This window comes from Mustela erminea, chromosome X (genome assembly GCF_009829155.1).
Source record: "Mustela erminea isolate mMusErm1 chromosome X, mMusErm1.Pri, whole genome shotgun sequence".
NCBI classification, from domain to species: domain Eukaryota; kingdom Metazoa; phylum Chordata; class Mammalia; order Carnivora; family Mustelidae; genus Mustela; species Mustela erminea.
Genome location: NC_045635.1, coordinates 17,607,484 through 17,629,006, shown reverse-complemented (window position 1 = coordinate 17,629,006; position 21,523 = coordinate 17,607,484). Strand labels below are relative to the sequence as shown.

The window sequence follows — 21,523 nt, the reverse complement described above, 5'->3', positions numbered from 1 at the left end:
GGAACACAAGCAGGGGCAGAAGGAGAGGGAGAAGCGGACTCCCCACGGAGCAGGGAGCCCAATGCAGGGCTCGATCCCAGGACCCTGGAATCATGACCTGAGCCGAAGGCAGACACCTAACGACTGAGCTACCCAGGCGCCCATAGAATTTATATATATATATATATACACATATATATGTGTGTGTGTGTGTGTGTATATATATATATATATATATATATATTTTAAGCCTATCTTATGGCCTGGTTTCTCCTTTGGTGGTACTTAAAAACCATCTTCGGATGGTCCATGGCAGACTGTCGCCTCTAATCTTGCTATTTTTAGTCCTTGGTGATTTTCCAGGCTACAGACTTCAATTTGGTTTCCAGGCTCCTCAGTTTATTTACCATACCAAAAAATTTCATTTTTCTAACTCACACTGCACGGGTATTAAACTCTTAGGCAGCTGGACCTGGAGACTCTAAATCAGCTTGCAAAGCCCGTTGTTATTCTCATTAAAAAATAAAATTCAAGTTAACTAAGTCACGGTCTGTGGATCCCATAGCCCTGGTGTTTTCGCACGACTGGTGCGCTCAACTCTGCCCAGAGCCGGGCAAGCACGGCGTCACTGGAGTCTTTCTGACACACAGAAAAGACAGGACAAACTGCTATTTCTCATTCTTCTGGGAACCTCCCACCTCCATACAGAGAGAGACCCTGTCAAAATCCTTTTCTTTGTTCATTTTTTATGATCATCTTATAAATTATCGTTGTTGGCTGGCATCAGCTTCAGAAAAGGGGGCAGAGATTATTTTAGGGGCACTAAAAACCTCTATGTCATCGATCTAAATCATGGGTTACCAAATAACATAAAAATACCTCCCATTTAACACAAAAGACCTCTTTGCCCATAATGAAATCAATTTTATAAAACTGCCAGACACTACAAAAGTCTAATAGAAGGTAACTCTTTTATTATGCCCACTTGCAAGCAAATTTATAAGGATTACACTTATCAGGGTTACACTTCAAAATAATTTAAACTAAATTTTCATATTACTCTTTGACAGCATAGAATTGCAATGAATCTACCAATATGATATTTTTAAAAGATTTTACTTATTTATTTGACAGACAGAGGTCACAAGTAGGCAGAGAGGCAGGCAGAGAGAGAGGGGGAAGCAGGCTCCCCGCTGAGCAGAGAACCCGATGTGGGGCTCGATCCCGGGACCCTGAGACCAGGACCTGAGCTGAAGGCAGAAGCTTATCCCACTGGGCCACCCAGGCACCCCCCAATATGATATTTTAACTCATAAAAATAGCTTTCCTAGTTAGATAATTTGGATCTTAGCAGATAATTCAATGAAAGGCCTGTGGTGAATTTAAAGTCACTATAATCCATCTTCACATTTTTTTTTCCTTGAGTAAAAACCCTAATTATTTATTTTGTCCTACCTATTTCTACCATCTTACTGTTATAAAGGAAAGACCATGTGTGGTTATATTCCCCCTGCAGGGGTCCTTCCTCAGTAGTCCTGAACATCCAAGGACCCAAGGTGATAGCATTCCTTTATTAAACATCTGCTCTGTACCAGGTGTATGGTACACGACCTCAATTAGTCCCCCATAAAGCCCGGTCATGCTATTATGACCAGGGAGACTCACTCCTGAGGAACCTAGCCAGGGATGGGAGGCCATGGTGAGGTTAGGGCAGGACATAGTTAGCTGGTCCGAAAGGCTTTTCTTCATGTTATGTCTAGTCTAAACCAGTGGTGTCCAAACTTGAACAGGCATCAGAATCATAAAACACCGAGTTCTGGGTCTTCCCCGAGAGTATCTAACTCAGTGGGTCTAGGGTGTGATCCAGAAATTTGCATTTCTAACAAATTCCCAGCTAATGCCAATGCTTATAGGTAGAGGGAACACACTCTGAGAACCAACAGCAGTCGCCCGCACTCCTTACCTCCCCCAACTTGAAATGAGGTATAGTTGACAATTTTCTCCAGTCCTTCTTGATGCCTGTGATCCCAGAACATCACCAGCCCAGATTTCCTCCTCCCCCATTCCCCGTCCCACTCAAAGTCAAGGTTGATTGCTGATTTCCTCACTCCACAGCTTCGTTTTAATTAAATGTCAACATTCTTCAAGGAAAGCACTACTTTGTTTTGTTCTGGAGAGCTCTCATCATACTGGCCCATTTAAGTCTAAGTTAGTTCCTCAGTTCTGCAAAGTCCAACTTTAAAAAGTTCCTTTCTCAAAGGTGAAATGCGATAGGGGTTTAAGGCAAGGGTTGATTCACTCACTCAAGAGCCAAAAACAAAACAAAACAAAAAACTACACAATGTCAGGAATACTTCCAAAGTGAAAAAAATAAAAAAAACAGGACAGCTATTTTCAACTCCAGCTTATACCACGCCCCACGGCAAAGAAGAGTGAGATAAATACTGCATCCCTCAAATCCTAAAAAATCTGAGCTCTAGACTTCACAATTCCTCCCTCATCTGTGAAAGTGGCATCAAAACACTGTAAACATAGGTTTAAAAACCCACTTCCCAACTAACCCCTGTTTTCACTCCCACCTTCCATGAGGAGGTAAGAGTAGCAGTGGTTCTATTCCTGGCTGTTCAAACTACAGTGTGTGGTCAAGGAAGGCTGTCCTTTAAAAAAAAAAAGACTTTATTTATTTGAGAGAGAGAGAGGAGGAAGAGGAGGAGCAGAGGGAGAGAGACAAGCAGACTCTTCACTTAGCTCAGAGCCCGAGGCAGGGCTCGACCCCACGAGACCCTGAGATCGTGACCTGAGCTGAATTGGACTCTTAACTGAGCCACCCAGGCTATCCTTTTTAACTGGGGTTTCTAACAGTGAGGGATTAGGAACTGGGATCTCTTCCTTCCCTTCTTTATCCCAAAGAGGGGAAGCAACAGCACCTTCAGCATAAGTCAAAGCAGCGAAAGGGCTGGCAGGGAGACAGCAAACTTCCCTGCCCGCTGCCTGCTGCCGGGGCTTCCCCAGCAGATTCTGGGGAACAGGACGTGCTTGGAGAAGTACGCTCCTCGGGTCAAAGAAACTGGGGGCTACAGAGAAGAAACAATGACCCTTTATGCTGCCCTGAGGAGAACACAGAGAAAAGAATATCCAGTAACGCTTGGGGTTTTCTGTAACAAGGAAGACAAACTCTATCTTCATCTGGATCCCAAGCTAGAAAACAGAACAGCATGGCAGGGCCTTGTCAACGGGTCTCCATACACCAGCTCGCCTCTCCAAGCCATTCTCTACTCGTGGCCAATGTGCTCTGGCAAAACCCATCATGCCCCTCAGTGTGACATTTACAAATGGGCTCCCAGTGCCTGAGGACAGAGGAGAAAACCTTTACACAGCCTATAGGGCCTGAAGGCTCTGGCCCCTCCTTTCTCTTCAGTCTTGTCTTTTGTCCCTTTTCCCTTCTGACTCTGAGCTCCAATCACACTGGGCTTCTTGGGTTTCCTCAAAGGCACCAGCTAGACAAAGCCTCTGCTCATGCAGCTCTTTCCGCCTGGGTTAAAATTGGAGACATTTGAAATGTTAGACCCATAATCTGTGGGGGACAAATTATATGGCTGGATTGGTTTGGGCAAGTCACATAATTTCCTTGACCTTCGCTTCCTCGGATGTAGGGCAAAGACAGAAATAAACAATGATGGCCAACAGCACCAAATTAGAGTGAGGAACCAGAGAGAAAACAAATGATAGGCCAAAGGAATAAAATTAGTAACAAGAAATGTTTGGGCCTTGGGGAAATGAACTTAAGAATTCAGAGCAGACAGCAGGTAGCAGTTGCTCCATTTGGAACGTAACCTACATGACCACTGGAGGAAGCAGACCTGTGAGCATACCGACCGGCACATACTCGTGTGTGTTTCCGAAATATCGGTTCCCACACCGAGCTCAGCTATTGATGAAAACAAAATCCCCTTCTCATTTTCTAAATTAAAAGGTCCATCCATGTTTTAAAAATAACTCTCATTGTATAAATATGAACACCAGTGAGCCGTTCCAAACAAACATTTCTTATTTGTGACAAGCTATTCTCCAACCGGCATATAATTAATTTTCCTGTTATGCGTGGTGCCTTTTTACACAGAATGTTCTCTTGACACTTTATAGCAAATAGTCCATCATTACTAATTCATTAAGCATTCAAAGAGATGCTATTAATCACAATGAACTAATGTGGTATTAATGGGTAGGTTATTAATCTGCAATTACATGCAGATTTCCTAATAAATTCAAGTTGCCCAAGTTTTTTGAGGAGGAAGGCAAGGGAAAACAAAATGAACAAATCTTTCAGAAAACAAATTAAGGGGAAGAAATATCTCTCCCTGAATCATAAAACATTAGACACAGACTTCCTGTTTTCTTTTTATCCTAAGAAATCTTTGTTTTTACCCAACTTGACATTTTTAAGTCACAGATTTTCATCAGAATCATACTGTGAATGGAGGAAAAACAAAACCACTCATGCCCCCAGGAGAGGTGAGTTTCCTCAGTGACATACTGGGTCCTCAGTTGTAGTAAAGCCTGGTCACTCATCACGTGGTCCCTAGACCCTCAGTGCAGGCATCACCTGAGAGCCTGTCAGAAATGCAGACCCTTGGGTCCTTTCTCAGACCCATTGAATCAGAATCTTCACTTTAACAAGATTCCCAGGTGATTTATGTACATGCTCAAGGATGGAAAGTACAGCATTACAGTCTGGCTTTGTAGCTACTCATTAGAGGCGAAGAAGGAAGTGGGGGAGTTTGCTTATACACCAGTGCACATGAAAACCTAGAATACAGAGGAGGGAACATTATGCAAATCTCACTGAGTATTGTTTAAAGCACATAAACAGAGGCACCTGGGTGGCTCAATGGGTTAAGCCTCTGCCTTCAGCTCAGGTCATGATTTCAGGGTCCTGGGATCGAGGCCTGTATCAGGCTCTCTGCTCAGGAGGGAGCCTGCTTCCCCCTCTCTCTGCCTGCCTCTCTGCCTGCTTGTGATCTCTGTCTGTCAAATAAATAAATAAAATCTTTTTTAAAAATAAAGCACATAAACAAGGTGGATGGGACTAAGCAGTTGGGGAGCCTGGATTAGTGGAAATACAATTTACATAGCATAATTCATCTGTTCTAATGAAGCACATTCCTTTCCACGTCTTCACATCTCTGAAACTGGAATCCATCTGAAAACTGTCAGCTGGGCACAGTCACTGCCCGCCTGTGTGGGAACGCGATTGAGCAGTTCCCATAGTAGACCCTGGAAATGAGTCGGCTGCATGGCCAGTAAACTGTCACTTAAAAGGTCCTCAGAAAGATTTCAATATGATTTGGGCATGAAATGAAAACTTATTGCATCTCCAAAGAGGCAATCGGGGAGCACTTTTTTAAGGAATGCTGAATCACGGCTGCTATGGACAGAAAGAAGACAATGTCTTGTGAGAAAACAAAAGCGCTGATGACTTGAAATCAAAAGAACTGGGAAGAAGTTTTAGGACGACTCGAACCAATCTCTCCTGCTTGCATTTCATGCAAAAGAGTCCTAAGATAAAAAGTAATGTCTGCAAGAACTCTTTCAATGAACATAAAGTAAAAATGTCAGGGGAAAAGGTGGCCCAGGGTAGGAGCGCCATCTTTGTTGGCGAACATGAAGTAATGGCGCCTCTTACAGGTGACGGTATTTCTAATTCAATGAACTAGAAAGGTATTGATTTAGTTAAGGCTATGAAAGACTCAGCCATGGGTGCGAGTTCTCATGCTTAATTACAAGTCAAATGAACATAACAAATTTGCATATAACTAGAGCACTGTCATCCCAGAAGACCCAGCATTTTTCCTTCTGAAAAATAATCAGTGTGTCCGGAGATGGAAGGCAGTATGGAATTTAAATAAAAGAAGGCAATGTAAAAATGTTTCCAAATGACTCCAAAAGCATTCGAAGGACACGTGAAGCTGTGGCGAGGGGAGACATTCTGAGTCCCGCATGGCGGGTGCCACAGGCACATGGCGGCTTTGGCTGAGGGCGCGGGCAGGCACACGGGCCCTGGCAAGAGCAGTTCCTTGGACGTCCCGCCGCACCATGGGCTGTGCAGCCTTCAGACCTCAGCTGGAGCCACAATTGCCTGCTTTCCTCACCCAGCACTTCCCACATGTTCTCCACCAGACTTGTTTCATTCTGGCAATGACCTGAAGCTGGCAAACCCTAACTTCCTCTTTTCCACAGCTTCAAGTTTCCAGACAGATGGTGACACCTCAGACCTCAATTAAAATAATAGACCTTCAGGTCTTCATTTACTTGTACTGGTGTGTATCGAGACCAGCGTGCAGATCAAGGGGGGGGAAGAACTCCCTTGTCTTTTCCTGCATTATTCTGGGACTTGGCCAAAAGGTTGGGAAATGTAAATTGAAAGAAATTCATGAATTCGGGCATTGCCTGGCATTCTTTAATGTCGACTAGCAAAGCATATTGCCAGAGCAGTAGTTTTGAATGGGTCTCAGTTCAGAAAACTCAGAGAACTTTCTCCAACGGACGGTGCCTATAGTTCTTGACTCAGTTGGTTTGGTTTTTCACCCTTGAGTAGGTTCTCAAATTGGGCCCCATGATAAAGTCACCTGGTGGGGGAGGAGTGGTTAAGAAATCCAGAAGGCCAGGCTCCATCCCAGACCAATTACATCAAAACCTCTAAGGCTGGGCCCTGGGCATCTGTGCTCCCTCGTGAATTCAGTGTGCTGCCATCAGTGAGAAGCACGGGTCTAGAACGGCCCTGTCCACTGCAGAACCGGGAGTCACGTGGGGCTACTGAGTAATGGAAATGTGGCCCATCCACATGGAGATGAGTTACAAGTATAAGAAGCATACCAATCCCAAGACTTAGGAAAGAAAGAATGTGAACTGCCTTGTGAATATGTTTTTATATTGATTACATGAAATGCCAATTCTTTGGGTATGTTGGGTTAGACAGAATCATGGGATTTTACCTGTTTCCTTTTTCTTTTCCTAACATGGCTATTTAAAAATGGAAAATTACATGTGACTTGCATTTTTGACTCACATAACATTTCTTCTGGACAACAGTGACTTTATAGGTTACTAGCTGTGTGAATATGAAATACTTAACCTCTCCAAGCCTCAGCTTTCTCAACTGCAAAATGGAACAGCGCCACCTTCTTAGCTCATCTTAGCGTCACCACCTTAGCTCTGGGTGGCTCAGAGGGTTAAAGCCTCTGCCTTCAGCTCAAGTCATGATCTCAGGATCCTGGGATCGAGCCCCGCATCGGGCTCTCTGCTCAGTGGGGAGCCTGCTTCCTCCTCTCTCTCTGGCTGCCTCTCTGCCTACTGTGATCTCTGTCTGTCAAATAAATAAATAAAATCTTTAAAAAAAAGTTTAAAAAAAATAAAGCAGGTTATCCCTACACAGTGCCAGGCTTGCTAGGCCCTTCTCCGTGTGTATTCCTAGGATTTTTTTTTTTTAATCGTTAAAAGTTCACTACACAGTAAGGAGTAGAAATCCTGCCCATTTGTAATAACACTGGGGGAGAAATGGGGATTTTGCCACATCTTAAAGATGCTCAACCCATTCCACACTGTCAAGTTGCAGTTGAAATTGAATTGCAGTTGCAGTTGAAATATTCCCAGAGTTGAAAGTGAGAGTACAGCTGAGGCCATCTCATCAGGGAGACTGGAAATCCAAGGGTAGAATTTTCAACCCTGTTTGGCCACATATTTTTATGTGCAAGCAACTTTCTCAGTTTTCTGGTGCCTAAGTTTTGCCACTGACCAATTAGAAGTACAGTAAAGGTAAGTGACTGCCTCATTTCTCTGAAGATGCAGGTTTCACGGTCCAGGCGATCTGAGTCATCTGCTTCTGCTGTGAGAGCGGGATGAGCCTGGGAAGCTCCTGCCAAACTCCCACATTCTCAGCTCCGTTATCATGCCAGCCTGTGGCGACCAAGAGCAAGAACACGTGGGGACCCAGAGGAGCTCCTGGAATCATGACCGCAGCTCACATGGGCACACCTCGGGACTGTTACGACCAAAACCAGCTAGGATTTTTCTTTCCCTTCCAAACAGTCACCATCTTTCAGGAAGTGGCTTTTCAAAAATATACAACCCTCCTGAACAACTGCCAAGCAAAATACACTTATACGCACCAACCATGCAAAACGGGGCCTGGGTGTGGGCAAGCTGAGAAGTATTCCTATGTCTCTCTCAGGATGCCCATATCCTGTGTCATCAGTCAGGCCAAAGAACTTACATTTAGTCAAAAGAACCTAAATTTAGTCAGCACTCTTCTAAAGTAAAAATGTCTCTTCCTACAACATTCAAGCTAACTAGCAGGAAACTTTTTATAACGTGTTGCAATATTTATACTATAAAAATGCCCCCTCGTCTGCTTCCCCGCTCCTTTTTTTCAGTCGTTATTCCTAGGCACAGCATTCCCAAGCTATAGCTTCACTGCTCAGAAACCTCAGCGTTCTCTGCTGGTCAAAAATCTCACATCCTTCATTGGCCCATTTCACTCCTGTCACCTCTCACCTAGGCGTGTCCGTGTCATCCTCCCAACAACGCCAAGTTTCATGGATTCGGTCTTTTCCTTGGAACTTCATTCACAGCCTCCGGATCTACGGTCTCCCTCTACCTCTACCCTTTCAAGTTGTACCAACAGTCCCTGTCTTCAAGGATCAGATGACAAGCAAGCTCTTTCATGCAACACGTATTGTGTACCTGTAAAAGAAGACTCTACTTTGTGTTACTATCTTCAATCATTTGGCATTGCTTCTAAGTATTTGTAACTGTACCACAGTAAAAGCTGTATCATCTCCAGCTGGGCACTGACTTTTAACTCTCTGCTCTCATAAGAGGCTTGTGACAACACTCAGTCATTTCATCTATAAATATATTTATTCCATGGCATAGGTAATCACATCATAATCAGTTCAACGTCTGGCACTGGCACAAATCTCTAAACACAAATCTCTGGTTTCATCTAATATCCTTATAAACATACATGAACTGTTGGTAATGTGTTCATTACCCAGGGATTCAAGACTATGGACTGTTCAAAGACCTGAGCATTGAGTGGACCCATGGGGTCCTGTAATAGCCAACTCTGCTTGAAACACCTAGATTAGGATGCATCAAAAGACTGGAGTTCAATGAAACTGTACCTTCTTGAGGCCTGCCCCAGCAACCTTCACACAGGCAGGGGTTCTTCATCTTTTTTGCACCATACGTTTCCTGGGCAGGCTCTTAAAACCTAAGGACCACTCTCAAACTAATGTTTACGAGTGCATAAGAAACACGGGTTTACAAAGAAACCAATTATTCTGAAATACAATTAATCAAATAGTTGTTTTGCTGTTTGTCACCATAATATGTGTGCTACTTCATTAAGTCATTAAATACGAAGATCTAGCATTAGGTCTAAACATTGCTAGGATTTTGAAGTCGGGATGTACGTAGATAATATTTCAAGATACTTGGAACGTTTATAACAAGACAGAAAAATAATGCTTTGCATTGCTAGCAGGGTCACAGCCCATAATACCAGGGTTTTGCCTACTTTCATAATTAAAGAAAATGTTGAAGTTCCATCCGAGGTTAGCAAAAATAAACGTGCATCTTTTCCCCTTCAAGTCCCTGGAATTCTATAGACAGCCCTCTTGAGTTAAGAATCCCGGAGGGAGATGTGAAAGAATGAGAGAAGAAAAGCAAACCAGTGTAAGCAACAAAAAGTGGCATCTAGAAGATCTAGAACAGCCTAAGATGACACTTCTCCTCGTTTTCACCAATTCCCCTTTCCTCTTCTCTCTTTTCCTGCAGGAGGGATTTAAAATGCCCTTCCCCCAACCCATGTGTTGTCCAACAAACAGATTATCAAAACCTTCCAGGTTTGAGGTCATGACCAAGGTCTGCCAATAAAAGCTCGGAATACACACAAATGTCCTAACCTACTATTTCCACCTCCAGACTTGCCCCTTTCAGGATCAGCTGCCTTATTTATAGGCACGGTAAGACTTTCAGAAAAAACTACATCCTACAGTTTTACTTTAATGATGCTGGTAAGGTTTTCTTATCAATTTGTAATTTTTATTTGGCTAGGAATCTAACATTTCTCAAGCATCTACTACATGCCAAATGCTTTCAAAATGTTAATTTAATCCTCATGAAATTAACAATAACAGCAGATGTTATTTATTGAATTCTGTGTAGAAGACATTTGATGCACCTCATTGAATTAATCCAACAGTATCACCAGATAAGAAACTCAGCCTCAGAGGAAAGTGGTTTGCCAGCAGTCACAGAGCCAGTAAGTGGCAGAATCCCAACTGCTTTTCAGAGCCCAAATGTAAATGCTGTCTTGGGAGTTTTCCTGTTCCTTACTGTATCTTACACAAGATCACACCCCCAGAGAGTCTTGGAGCCCCAGGAAGGGCTCTAGCCTGTCTCACTTCCATTCTCCTGTCCAAGAATAACTGATGATTAGTCTTCCCCTTCCCTCAGGGGCAAGCTCTGGCTGCATCTCGGGACGCTTCTGGAACAGCATGCTGGGCCCTCGGCACAGGTGGAAGGGGAGAAAGAAGAGACGAGAAAGCCACCCCTCTCCACTGAGTCAGCCAGCCACCCTCACCACTGCGCCCAGCCACTCACAGAGGGCACAGTCTTTCTATTCTCTTTAACAAGTGTTAGTAAGCACCAACTATGTGCCAGGCACGATGCTGGGTGCTGAGTCACAGTGAAGCCCAAAATGGCAGGCAAAATATACACAAGCTAATTCGAATGGTTATAAGTGCCACAAAGAACACTAATAGAGTAATAGGATAGAAAGGGACTGGAGATGGGAGTAGAGAACTATTTTTACTAAAGGTGCTCTCTGCCCCTTCTCTATTGCTCAACTCTATAAACTAACGTAAACTTGAACTGATTCAGATAGCTCACCTATCCAACGGCTTATTCAGGGCTCTAGAACAGCACTGATAGAAACATTATCTGAGCCATACAGGTCATTATTCATTTCCTTGTACATTTAAAAATTAGAAAAATGAAAGAGGTGAAGTTGTTTAGTAATATACTTTAACCAAATAGATCTTAAAATATTATCATTTCAATATGTAATTGAGGAAATAATTTCTTGGTGAGATATTTTATATATTTTTAAAAATGAAGTCTTTGAAATTTGGTGGTATTTTTTATTTATACCACATTTCAATTCCAGCTAGCCATGCTTCAAGTACTCAAGAGCCCCAAGTGGGGGGCACCTGGATGGCATAGTTGGGTAAAGCATTGAACTCTTGGTTTTGGCTCAGGTCTGATCTCAGGGCTGTGAGACTGAGTCCCACATCAGGCTCTGAGCTCAGCACAGAGTCTGCTTGAATTTTTCTCTCCCTCTTCCTCTGCCTCTGCCCCTCCCCACCACTTGCATGCTCTTTATCTCTCAAATAAATATATAAATCTTATTTTTAAAAAAGCCACAACTGGCTAGTGACTACCATATTGAACAGTGCAGCTCTAGACTTCTGATTACAGTACTTACTGAAATGCTTTGTGATGTGCAGATTTTTAAGTTCCACATGGGTAGTCTTGGGGGCCTTATTAAATCTCTGCACTTCTGTATCGTCCTATGTCTAATACAATGCCTCTTGCTAGATGTGAATGAGGAAGTATACATTTTGGTTGCTATTGACAAGGATCTTAGGACCAAAGAGACTTAGAAACAAATTATGAGACAGTGAATGTCAAAGCACAGGGAAATCAAGAAATAGGATCTTTAATGACATTCAGCTGCTGGATCAATCCTTACCTGAAGTCTGAATTATTACTAAACATTTTGGTTACATGGGCCAGAAAATTTTCTCTATTTTTAAGACAGGTGGAATTGGGATTTCTCTTACTTGTGACTGAAAGCAACTGGTACCAAGAAAAAAATAAACGCCAAGTCAACAGTCTTGAGTTCACAGATTAATTCAGTCAAAACACTATGCATTTCAATCTCTTTGAAGTGAATATATTTTCCCCAAATTAAAAAGCACACAACCCAGAATGAATCTAATGAATAGATCTGGTTCTTGTCAAGTGTACCCAACTTACTTGTAATATTAACCCCTATGAAAGAAGAGCTACGTGAAAGCCACATGGAGAAAGATCAGATCTTAAAATCAAATGCTTGGAGTAGAAAAGAGTTAAAAAGACAAGGACATGTACTAGGGGTAGAAAAGAAGACACAAGCAGAAAACCTGAAATTCTAATGATCAGAACTACGGGAACACAAGCTTTCACACATGATGGCTGTTCTCATGGCCTCTTCACGTCCTTCGGCTATTTAGAAAAAGACATTCTGGATCTACATATACATTTTTCAAAGAGGCTTCAGGGAGAAATTCATGTGTATATTTCAAGGGGGTGTTTCCTAACAAGAAATTGCTCAACTTTTTAAATCTGACAGCTTCTTTCCCTTTCTTTACACTCTACACACACACACCCCCCATGCTCAAATGGTATCCCAAGATTAGGAAAAATGCAAACAACAACAAAATAGTTTTCAAGTAAAATCATTTCATTTCACATTCTGAATGTCTTCTAGGGGCGCCTGGGTGGCTCAGTCAGTTAAGTGTCTGCCTTCTGCTCAGGTAATGATCCCAGGGTCCTGGGATCGAGCCCCAGGTTGGGCTCCCTGCTCAGCGGGGATCCTGCTTCTCCTTCTCCCTCTGCTGTACCCTTTGCTTGTGCTGTCAAATAAATGAATAAAATCTTTGTAAATAAATAAAGAAATGTCTTCTATACAGGCCCAAATCTTCACTCGGCACCTCTCTATGCATGTGGGACCTAATGATGACACATGTATAATTTGGCAATTTACTACTCCATGTGTGGCCACATGAAAAAGAGCCACCATGGTCACAAAAACAGGAATCTATTAATAGCAACCCTTCTACCTCCTATTTATACAGCAGATTCACTGAGATTTACCGGGGCTGAGTTTCACCAAGAATAAAAAGCCCACCCCAGTGGCTGGCTGCTTCATAGCATTTCTCCACTGTGTCCCCATTTTTTTTTTCTAATCTGAGGTCTGTTTCAAAGAATTTAATGATGTCGAAGCTCAGTGTGGTATATCATACTATGTTCATGGTTTGAGGAAAATGACACAATTCACAGTCTTCAATCGTCTCAACTTCTTAATTATCAAATGACGTTACAAGATCTGAAATTTTCAGCTTTCCACTATCTGCAAAAGACGATTTGGCTAGGATCATTATGGCAAAAACAAGATGGGGGGGTATTTAATTATGAGAACCATTTGAATCTTAGCCAGCAAATATTTACAAATAAATAACCCATCTATGAATCATAACCACCTTTCTTTGCTCATTAGTGTATAAATCCTACTTCCTCTTACTGTTCTGCTGGTGCTATCTATGCTTGAATATAATAATACACTGCATTTCTTTACAAAATATTGGCAAAGATTGCTACTTCATAATAGAGATGAGCTGGCCCTACCTTGAGTCATCTGTCTTCTGTTTGACACAAGTGTTCTATCTCACTTATTGCCTCATGTTTCATAAGTGCTCATTTGCAAAATTTTCATCTGCTCGTTCATAAGCAACACATGCTATGTCATCTTCACGGTCACATGAAGACAAATTTGGGAGGTTTTGTAGGAAGGAAATTTTGAGACATTCAAACACATGACTATATTCGTCCTGCTTTTTAAAAAAACTTGCTTCTTGGAGAGAATAAGAAATAATTTTATCTTCCAACTAGGAATCTGAGTCTTATATGCCACTTAAAGAAAAAATTCACGAAGCCAGGCTGCTGACTTCAATAGAGGGCAATTTTTCATCAGCCCGATCTGTCAAATCCATTTTATTTCACAAATTGGACAGCCGTATCTGTGTGTTCTCTATCAGCCATAAGAAAATGGTATTCTTTTGATTGGTGGTATTGGGTTTTATTTTTGGATGTTCTCGCTTTTTATCAAGGGTGAGGAAAAATATCTAGACGGTATTCAATATTTTTGAAAGCACATGATATTTACAAACGATAAGACCAGAATAAAACCTCAGGCATTTGGTAGACACTATTTCATGAGCCTCAGAACGAGCTGTGAGACAAAATAGAGGCAGAGACAACAAATATTTACTGAGGGCCTGCTGTATGCCAGGAAAGTGTCATTTATAAGTGTCATCTCCTCTAGCCCCACAAGCCCTAAGAAATGGGTTCTCTTAACCCCTTTTGAAAGGTAAGAAAACTGAGCTAGGGAAAATGAGTGGTCAAAAGTGGCACAGAGGAGAAATGTAAGGAAACCAGGATTCAAATGTAGGTCTGCAGCTTCAACACTCATGCTCTGAGCGCTTACAATGAGGAAAAAAAATCTGGAAATAATCTAAATGGCAACATGGGAATTGACTGAATCAGCTAGAGTGTATCCATACAAAGAAGTCATGGCAACGGATAGTAAAGATCTACTTTTATTGACACAAAAATATGTTATCATGTCAAATAAAAGATTATAAACACAGAATATATGATCCTTTTGACATATACATATAACTTTGTATGTATATTTGCATTTAAAAGGTTATCACTGGGGGCGCCTGGGTGGCTCAGTGGGTTAAACCTCTGCCCTCCGCTCAGGTCATGATCTCGGGGTCCTGGGATCGAGCCCCGTGTCGGGCTGTCTGCTTAGTAGGAAGCCTTCTCCCCTCCCCCACTCTCTTCCTGCCTCTCTGCCTACTTGTGATCTCCCTCTCTCTGTCAAATACATAACATCTTTAAAAAAAAAGGGGGGGGTATCACTGGATGGCAGGACCAAATTAGGTTCTTCGTGACTTGTTTTTACTTTTTTTGTGTTTTTATTATTGAAGCTCTTTTTGCAAACTAGGAGTAACAGAATGCAATAAAGAATACTTACTCAAAACAAAAAAAATATGTTTGGGGGCCAAGGGAAAATACTGGAGGCATCACCAACCAAGATAGGCATAAAAAAATTACATCCATGGTTATTGCTACTGTTCAACACTGTTCTGGAGGATCCAGCCAATACAGTAAAAAGAAAGGGTGAGACAAAAACTCTAGTTCTTAACTTTAAGATTACCTATCTAAAAAATTCTAAAGAAGCCACCAAAAAGCTATTATTTAATAAGACCATTCCATGGGTGCCTGGGTGGCTCAGTCAGTTAAGCACCTGCCTTTGGCTCAGGTCATGATCCCAGGGTCCTGGGATCCAGTCCCACATCAGGCTCCCTGCTCAATGGGGAGCCTGCTTCTCCCTCTCCCTCTGCCTGCTTGTGCTCTCTCCCTCTCACTCGCTCTCTCAAATAAACAGAATCTTTAAAAAAAAAAAAAAAGACAGTTCTAACGTGATCCAATATAGATATATCAAAGCTTTACAATGGGTACCAGGAGTTGGCAAATTTTTTCCTTACAGGTCAGAGGGTCAATACTGTAGGCTTGTGGGCCATGTGGTCTCCGTAGCAACTTCCCATCTCTGCTGATGTAACACAAAAGCAGCCATCGACAATGCCTACCTGAACGGATGTAGAGCCTCCCAATGAAACTTTAGTTCCAAGAATAGGCAGTGAACTAGATTGCGCCCACAGGCCATGCTTTGCTGACCCCTACTTTACACACCAAACCACCCCCCTCCAAATAAAACCAGTTGATGGAGACGACTTACCATTTAAAGCAGCAAGAAAATATATAAAGACCTAGAAATAACTTTCTGAAGGGCTATTCAGCTGTACGTACACATCAAAAATTAAACTGTGACAACTCTTTCAATACAACAACTCCACTTCTGGAATACACATGGATCTTTATGAAAGTGTTATATAGAATAAGAAAATATATCTATTGACATTAACTGTGTTTATGAGAAAGACACCATTTTTAAAGTCCATGACAGGGTAGTACGCCTAATTTTAGCTAGGTTTTTAAATAGATGGGTGTGCACATGAAGGTTTGCATATATACCCACAAATGGAAAAAAAAAAGAAAAACTAGAAAGATGTATACCCAACTGCTCCATTAGCAGTTATTCCCATGAGTGGATTTATGAGCAACTTTCTTGTTACTCTTTTTGCATTTAATTTTTGGTTCTTTGTACTTTCCCAACTTAGCTTAGAAGTAAAGTTTTCCATTTTTAAAAGAAGGAAGTGAACAAAAAAACCTCTGTGTGCCTCTCAACAATTAAGTCATAGTTCTATGAATGCTCAAGGAACTCATACACAGTGTCCTCAAAGAAAAAGCACATTGGTACTGATTTTCATTTTCACATTAAGACATCCCTAGGAAGAGCTTTAAATTATTCTAACTGCTTCGATGCCCTGAAGATAGAAATCTTCTGACTCTAACTAACATGTAAGGAGCATCTATCTGCAAATCTTATCTTTTTCTTATACTTCAGTGACACCTGTGTACACTTCTCTCTGTCTAGGAAGAAAAGCCAAAGAAGGTAAACAGGAAATAGGCAAGAATGGTAGGTGAAGGATAAATGTGTGTTAATATCATACAGGGAAATCATTATTAGCAAATTCATTTCTCAATGTCTTATCGTTCTATAGTATGGGAACCTGCCCTGTTGGGTTAGGGGAAAACCGACATTATAGCACATACTTATTCTAACTTATGAAACTTTTAAGTCCTCCTCAAGAGTTTAAGTCCATACAATTTATATTGTGGATAAGCTGTGAAGCTTAAGTACATTTTCCTTACAACTGACAATAGGTATCTAATTACTATGCCAATAGTTACAGTTATTAAAACATATGTAAATTGAGACATTTAATTTTCATGTACTTAAAATCTTGGGGAAATGGAGATGGAGTAGAAAGAAAAATGATGATTCTTCCAGCTTCTCAGAAATTCCTTCTGGAGTTCTAAAGTCTCAAATATCCAAAACAAGGGAAAAAATTTCAATAATGGAAAAGAGAAAACATACCTTTTCACTTCACATTTGATCTGGAAGTTTCTCGAAAAGATCTTTTCTAAAAGCTCTAGATCCTATTATTTTACATAATGGATGAAAAACAAAAGCTTTAGGGGGCCCAGTTAAGCAAATGCAATGCTCTAAATGTCAGGCTACAGCACAGGACTACCTCAGGCTACCAGAGAGAGCGGGAAGCTTCTGGCACTAGAATGGCGCTCCCTCCCTGCTCAAGGATGTCTTCACCCCTGTGCCCAGACCTGTGACTGTGCCACCCTATATGGCAAAGGCACCTTGCAGGTGGGATTCAGTTAAGGATCGTGAGGTAGAGTGATCAGGTCACTGATGGGGCCTTACCTCTCTAAATAGAAGAGACTTTTCATCAGAGAGAGAGAAAGAGATGTGAGGAAGGAAGTCAGAGGTCAGCTTGGAGAGAGAGCTGAAGATGCGACAGTGCTGGCTGTAAAGATGCAGCAGGGGCCACAAGCCAAGGAGCGAAGGTGGCTTGCACAAGCCAGAAAAGGCACAGCATTCAGTCACCCCTCGAGCCTCCGGAAGCCCTGCCAACTCATTCAGACTTCCAACCTCGAGAATTTTAGGATGATAAACTTGTGTTGTGGACAACCAAAAAGTAAAAAAATAAAAATAAATGAAATAAAAAATAAATAAAATTCTAGGTGTTATGTGGTGTAATTTAGTTATCAAAAAGAAAAAAATACACATTTTTTTAAGATTTTCTTACTTTATTTGAAAGTGAGAGAGCATAAGCAGGGGGAGTAGCAGAAGGAGCAACAGAAGGAGAGGGAGAAGCAGACTCCCCACTGAGTGGGGACCCCCCCCCAATGCAGGGCTCCATCCCAGGACCCGGGGATTAGGACCTGAGCTGAAGGCAGACGTGTCACCAACTGAGCCACTTGGGCACCCTAAAATATACACATTATTGTTTTCCTGAAACAGTTACCTTATCTGGCCTTAAAATTTCCCTACTTCCATCCTGAAGTGCCTTCCTCCAATAGCTCAGCATAAAAAAATAAATGTAATGCGAACAGAAGTGCCTCTAGTGAAAGACTTTTCCAAGTTTTGAAGTGTGTGTGTACGCACGCACACATGTATATGTGTCCGTAGGCATATGTGAGTATGTGTGTGTGAGCCTGTCGTTACCACAGAGGCCACGGGAGAAAAGAAAGTTCCCCCAGAGCCAAGTCAGAAGTTAACAGGAACAATATGACAAACACAAGGTCATCCTGAGTTCTCAAAAGACAATGAGGTGTTAAGTACATTTTGTAGCCATGAAAATCCAGGACATAAATAAACATGTGACCGTTTGCTCTGAACACAACCAATAAGTGTATTATATAAAACAACTTTCATTAACTATTCCTTTGTTCCCAATCTCAAGGAAATGCTAGTTATCCTTCAGCAGAATTTAACATTAGTGAATGCAAACAAAATGAAGCCTCTGCTAGGCTTGTATTTGAGATCTGGGAGACTGAAATTCCACAATTTTCCTTTTAACCTTCCATTTTAAAAAATCTTAGAAATGAAATTTAATATAGTTAAAAAGCAAGCAGGCATGCTTCAAATCCAAAACTGTGTTTTTCCTGTCAAGTACTGCTCTCTGTAAAGTGCGTCACCAAACCCCCGTAGAAACTTACCCTTCAACTTGAGGTCAACGTTATGTCTCAGCCAAGGGTAAACCCCATAGCTTGGCATATCTTCAGGAATCGGATTACTGTTTATCCAGCCATCACAAGCAAACCGGAAGAAATTATCACAAGGGTCCACAGAGAAATTTACTTTGCTCAAGATGGCAGCAGCTATTTAAAAAGAAAATCATAGGATTAATGAGAAGCAGTGAACGCTGTGTACTGTTCCCTTCCAAATTAAACAACCGTTTCCTATCAACCAGTTCCCCAGCCTTGGCTTTTACTTTTCCTCTCAAATGACTCCTTGAATCAACTTCACTCTATTAAATTACTGTATTCAGATTGAGTGGGTAAAAGCTTGGTGGTATTGGTGTTAATGGTTTTTGCAGGACCGCCCCGGACAGCTGCGCAGCATGGGATAGGAATGCAGATGGAGTTTACGGTAAATTATTTGCAAGGACGTGTGCAGTATTTCCTTCCATCCCTCTCAACCTTCTCCGGGGTCACTCGCAACTCATCCCATCCAGCGACAGGATCTATTTTCCCTGCCTTGAATCTGGGTTGGCCTTGTGACTTGCTGTGACCAACAGTATACAGCTGAATGACTGCTGGAGTTTCAAAACGAGGCCTTAGAAGGACCTTGTTATGGCCCTTTGAAGAAGCCTCCCGGAGGAGGTGAGGCAACATGGAAAATAACCCATCAGCACCAAGTGCCAGACCTGTGACTGAAGCCATCATGGACGTTCCAGACCAGAGGACCCTCAAGCTGAACGCAGCTGTATGAATGAGGCTAGGCAAGAGCTGCAGAGGAACCCCCAATTAACTCACAGAATCAGAAGAAATACTCAATCACTCGTGTTTCAAGCCTCAAAGGTAGTTTGTTCCACAGCATAAGCTGAAGGTGAAACCGAGGCCCATAAGTCATATTGAAACATTTAAAAGAGGTATGTACAATATACCTCCATAAAGACCTGGAAAGCCACCTATGAATTCCTGAGCCCCTGGACGTTCAGTGCAGCTCTCAGAGGAATGAACCCCTGGAAGAAACCCCCACAGGGCCTGCAGGGAGGCTCAGGGCCATTTAGCAGGGAATTCAGCCCCGTAAAACGATATAGCTGCTGACCTGGCCCCTGGACCTGGCCAGAGGAGGGGAGTATGTGTGTAAGTTAACAGAAAGACACAACAGACTGATTTACCATTTCTTCCTCTTTCATAAGCCCACACACAATTACATATGTAATACAGTCAACAGGGAGGAAGTTTTTGCATACTTAAATACGTATCCATGAGCATTAAAAAAATCTTTCACTAAAAAATGAGAAGGTAGGGGCGCTTAGGTGGCTCAGTGGCTTAAGCCTCTACCTTCGGCTCAGGTCACGATCTCAGGGTCCTGGGATCGAGCCCCACATCGGGATCTCTGCTCAGCGGGGAGCCTGCTTCCCCCTCTGTCTCTCTGCCTGCCTCTCTGTCTATTTGTGATCTCTGTCTGTCAAATAAATAAATAAAATCTTTTTTAAAAAATGAAAAGGTTCTTATGGCATCTGGGTGGCTCAATTGGTTGAGTATATGACTTCAGCTCAGGTCATGATCTCAGGACCCTGAGTTCGAGCCCCACATTAGGCTCTACGCTCAGCAGAGAGTCTGCTTGTCCCTCTGCCTCTCTCCCCGCCTTGTGCTCACTCATGATCTATCTCCCGCATGCACATGCTCCTTCTCTCAAATCATAACATCTTTTTAAAAAAAAAATGAGAAGGTTCCAAAATTCCTAATATTCAACTCCAACTCCCTGCCAACTGTCATACAACTGCTGGCTACCTCTCTAACGCAAAGATATGCACCAATTTTTTAAAAAGTAGGGGGCAGCCAGTATTTTAATGACATTGGAAAGATGACATTCTGGGTAATTTTCATACTTTAATTAATGCCAGGATATATTTATTTGAAGTAATGAAAACCCAATGAAAAGCAGGGAGCCTGCTTCCCTCTCTTTCTCTTTGCCTGCCTCTCTGCCTGCTTGTGATCTCTCTGTCAAATAAATAAAATAAAATATTTTTTAAAAATATTTACAGTCACACAGAAGAACCTTCACACACATTTTTATTCACATAAGCACATTGTTTTTTGGCAGCCTTCCCAAACCTCCCCCTGCCCCCAGCCTAAAACATATCCAGCGTTCTTGTAGGTACCTACAAAATCTGCAAGATCAGCTCTGACCTCAGCCTTGACACAGAGCGGGGAAATACATCACTCACACAGAATTTGGAAGTCAGCCCACTAAGTGGGAAAACTCTAGTTTCAACCTCCCAATTCATCATTCATAATTCACAGCTGGGCACAGGGCTGCACTTTCTGGAGGAGAATGGTGACTTCAAATTTCAAGGGACCACAGTTGTCAAGACACCACAACTCCTTTTCCCCTGCTCAGTTCCATGGAGAAAACTCAAAGAGACTTGTTTTAATAAAGAAATATGAGGATCAAAGAAACCTGTGAATGGCCCAACTATGTGTTCTCTCAAGTTACTGCATATAAGGTCAGGGATTACTGGGTCTCTTACTAGTGCTTATGCCGAGGTAGAGGCACCACACCCCATGTACCAGCCTGAGCCTTTAAGTTTAATCAGGGCTCAAGGGAGAGGGTGGTGCTAACAGTAAAATCATTAATACTGAGCATTTCCTGTGTACCAGGAACCATGCTAAGCCCTTTTCAGAAAGTTCAGCATCATCTGGAGCCAGACAGCCTGGGTTTAAATGCCAACACCACTGTGCAAAGCTATGTAACCTTGCGCAGATTACTTAACCTCTCAGTTTCCTCATCTATAAAAAGACATAATAACCATAACCCACGGGATCTTCATGAGAATTAAATGAGTCAATACATATGAAATGTCCAGAACAGTCTCAGGCACACGACAAATATGGTTGCCAGATAAAATACAGAACGCCTAATGAAATTTGAATT

The 21,523-nt window shown here is 42.1% G+C and overlaps 1 protein-coding gene across 1 annotated transcript in view; it reads right to left on the bottom strand.

Annotated features, from left to right (window-relative positions):
• Positions 1-21,523, bottom strand: part of PHEX (phosphate regulating endopeptidase homolog X-linked) — a 204,100-nt gene that overhangs the window by 172,725 nt on the left and 9,852 nt on the right. The window contains exon 3 of the mRNA XM_032330228.1: positions 18,574-18,735. Coding sequence (XP_032186119.1) covers positions 18,574-18,735 — 162 coding nt within the window. The remainder of the gene's footprint in view (positions 1-18,573; positions 18,736-21,523) is intronic.